Here is a 3,902-nt window from a genome sequence, read left to right as displayed (position 1 = left end):
AATTCTGAATTTCTGAAACCATACAATCCCTTTTGTAGACCTAAACAGGGTTCACCTCCCAAAACCAACGACTTTAATAAATAAAAAAGCTAAATTTATTATGACAATGCATAAGGTACCTCTAATCACAGAGCATGTCTCGTTCAATTTCCTTTTTCTCTTGGAATTCAATTAATACTAACAGTGAATGTTCAGTTCTGTCAATTTTTATTATCTGTGTTTGAAAATTTGTATTAATGTTCTGCTTTCTATCAAAAACTTTTAGTTTGTTACCATGTTAAATAGTTTGACAAAAGGAACGTAATTTTTTTAGTAAAATCTTTATTTTTATTCAGAAAGGTTAGCTTTCTTCCTCTTTCAAAAAACAATTGTGAAAATTTTATCTAAAATTAATTTTTTTTGGCATTATTTTATATGATTATTTTCATATTATCATGGGTAATATTATTTTTAAATTGAATATAGATGTTTGTTCTAACTTTATTTGCTCTTGGGTCCACAGATTGGTTGGAACATTGGGAAGCTCATTGAGTCAAACGAAGAAGATAGGGACAAGTGTACCTAAATTAAATAGAAAAAGACAAAGTGGTGTAAAAGAAAAAAAAAACAAGTTACATATGCGATGAAAATTCAATTAAAACGATAAAGAGATAGAAATCTCAAAGAAAACTAAAAAAAGAAGGAGTACTAAAGAACATATACTGAAAAAAATATATTTTACTTTCAAAATCATCTTATAAATCTCTTCAAAATAGCTAAATATCATATATATCGAATTTCCATGTATAAAGTAGTACAACAATCAAGAAAAAATGCAGGATAAACTATGTTTTTATTACTCAAAATAATCAAAAACTAGTTTTGATTCCTTCAACATTTTTATGTTGTCATTTTCAAATTTTTTTAAATTTAACTTATATTCCCTATGGTGGTTTTGTTTCTGTTCCCAATAATCTAACGAAATTCATCAGATTTTGTTTTCAAAAATTTGATTTGGTTAACTTATTCATACTAAATATACATAGATTTTTCTTAATCAGCATGACATATCTCAAACGACTATTTTCTTTTATAATGAAGGAAATATTATTTATCTACTGTAAAACGAATACAAGATATAGCAATTAACTTAAAAGCTGCACCCTTTGCATGAACAACCATATTCAGTGTTCATGAAATTGCTTTTTTAAGTAATATTTTGTAGTGTGTTAGCTTTGGGGTTGGAACATAGAATAAGAGTTTATTGTACAAAATTTGAAAAGCAACAACATTCAAACAAACAAAAGATTAAATTCAACACAGTAAATGCAGAAATAAAAGTAACTCTCTGAAACAAAACATTTAGCAGTATTTCATGAAATTAAAAGTGACAGTGTCACTCAGATAAATAACAAAGAAAACAATAATATCAAACTTTGATCAAAATTTAAACAAAAAAAAAAGGACAAAATTGCATTGAGCAAATCATAAACTCAATGATTTTCATAATCATCTAATCTAAGTCACTGGTGGAAAATTAAGCTCCACCAGAGCCATACTTCTTGCCAAAGACTATGACCTGCAACTTGTCATAACCAGCCAGCACACCAGCACCGGCAACAGCACGAAGAATGTTGGCACCAGCTCCCTTAAACAATGACTTTGCACCCTCATTCTGAAGGATCTGTGTGAACGCATGCATGGAGCTCTTGTACTTCACAGCTTCACCAGATGTCATCATCATTCTTCTTCTCACAGTATCAATTGGGTATGAAGCTAAACCAGCACCATTCGTGATCAACCATCCAAGAGCAAAGCTAGCGAAAAAGCTATCCTGCAAACACCAAACAAAATCACAGTTGCATGTTATACATACTTGGACAAAAACAAACATTTGACAATGTTATACTAAAAAAACAAACTACATTCGACCTTAAACACGACTAGATTTAGAAGAAATAAGCATGGAATGATACCTGTAAAGAGCCGGTTAAGAGAACTGGTTTGAGGGAATCATACATTCCAAAGTAGAGGCCACGATACACGATGATTCCAACACAGGAAATGTTGAAGCCACGGTAAAGACCAGCAACACCATCAGAAGCTAATGTCTTCCTGTAGACATCAACAAGGCCATTGAATTGCCTTTCTCCACCCTTCTTTGCAGCCTTGGAATCATTAGCCAGACGGGTACGAGCGTAGTCAAGGGAGTAGACAAAGAAAAGGGAAGAGGCACCGGCAGCACCTCCTGAGGCCAAGTTGCCAGCAAACCATTTCCAGTAACCATCCTTGTCCTTCTTGAAGTTGAAAAGCCTCTTGAAGTAGTCCTTGAATGCAAAGTTCAGTGCCTGGTACAATCAAACAATGAATGATCATTCATCTCATATACTGTTATACTGCATAATGAATTTGCTAACTTGGAAATACTTACCTGAGTAGGGAAATAACGGATGACATTTGCAGTGTTACCTCTCCAAAGGGAACCAAAACCCTCTTCGTTCATTGTCCTCTTAAAACAGTCACCGATACCTTTGTAGGGCTCAGAGAGTCTACCGGCTTTGATCATCTCATCCTGGTTCTGGATCAAGAGCTTGACGCGTTCGATGGGGGCAGCAGCAGTTTTGGAGACGGCAGCAGAAACTCCACCCATGAGAAAGTCAATGAGGAAGTTTCCCTTCTCAGCAGGAGAAGGGACAAACAGAGGTGAGACTGCAACAGCAGAGACATCAATTGCACCTCTGCATGCTGGCATCACTGGATACTGAAATGCTGCATTGGAGTAATTCTGGAAAGATCGCCTCTGGTGGTACAGTGGAAGGCCAGTTAAAAGATGTAGCTGACTTGCAACCTTCTCCATCACTCTAGGATGCTGAACCTGATCAACCATGATGTTTTTCCTGAACAACCAAAGTTCGTCATGTAAAACCAAACACATTTTAAAAATCCAACCATCAAATCTTAATGAATCTGTAATATAATCTTAATGATAGACAGTAAATTCAATCACAAATCTTAATCACAGTATGACAATTAAACTTCAAAAATATAATCTTAGGCTGAAATCTAAGATGTTTTACCCCTTGCTCTGCTTATAAAGGACAAACAATAATCAAACAATGTCTCATGTCCCGTGTCCAGGTAAATTTCTAGACCGACAACAGAAACATGAGAAGAAGAAAACATAAACAATGAAAGTATTGACAACCTTTTAACTCCAAAAGTTAAAATTTTTGCAAAATGCAAGGGAGAAAACACGATCAAACATTAAAATTACATCGTGCAAAGAATTAAAATATGAAATATAACCCATTAAAATATCAAAAATTGAGGCAAACATACTTTATTTCATTTCATTAGAGCTGATTCAATTTATAATATTTGAATATAAATACAAATATGATTACTATTATCTCAATGACATTTCAATCATCCACCCTCTTAGACATTATTAAAAATAAATGAAAACTTACTGATAGAGAGAAATTAAGGTTGAAAAAGTAACCCAGAGGAAACTTGTTACGAAAGCGTGAGACAGAAGAGAAGGAAGATTACGAGAAGCTTGAGACAGAAAAGAGGGAAGAATGAGGTGAAAGGATGGGAAAGATTAGCTTTAAAAGGAGTGTGAGTGGCTGTGCGAGTTTGTTGGAAATGGAATGAAACAAAGAGTTTGTTTATGAATATGTAGTTATAGGAGTAGGAGAGTGAATCACGAAGCAGGAGAATGGGATGAAAACTGACCGGGTAATTTGATTTTTTTTAATTTTTATATTATTTTAAAAACCGTTATATTTTGATTAATTAGATTATTTTTTATTATACTTGAAATAAATAATTAGTAATAGGTATATTTTAAAATATTATTCGTATAAAAATGCAATGTAAATATTATAATGGATTTAAATTCTAATATTATTTTGGTATAA

General features: G+C 33.1%; 1 protein-coding gene across 1 annotated transcript; it reads right to left on the bottom strand.

Moving 5' to 3' along the window:
• Positions 1-1,403: 1,403 nt before the first annotated feature.
• Positions 1,404-3,534, bottom strand: LOC108340126 (ADP,ATP carrier protein 1, mitochondrial). The gene is made up of 4 exons (XM_017577353.2): positions 3,450-3,534; positions 2,411-2,876; positions 1,956-2,327; positions 1,404-1,813 (listed from the first exon to the last, which is right to left on the bottom strand). Exons 2-4 carry the CDS (start codon positions 2,864-2,866, stop codon positions 1,517-1,519), a joined length of 1,125 nt encoding a protein of 374 aa, XP_017432842.1. The 5' UTR covers positions 2,867-2,876; positions 3,450-3,534; the 3' UTR covers positions 1,404-1,516.
• Positions 3,535-3,902: the final 368 nt, after the last annotated feature.

The sequence above is a fragment of the Vigna angularis genome, chromosome 5 (assembly GCF_016808095.1).
Source record: "Vigna angularis cultivar LongXiaoDou No.4 chromosome 5, ASM1680809v1, whole genome shotgun sequence".
NCBI lineage: Eukaryota > Viridiplantae > Streptophyta > Magnoliopsida > Fabales > Fabaceae > Vigna > Vigna angularis.
This window is presented reverse-complemented; position numbering and strand designations above follow the sequence as displayed.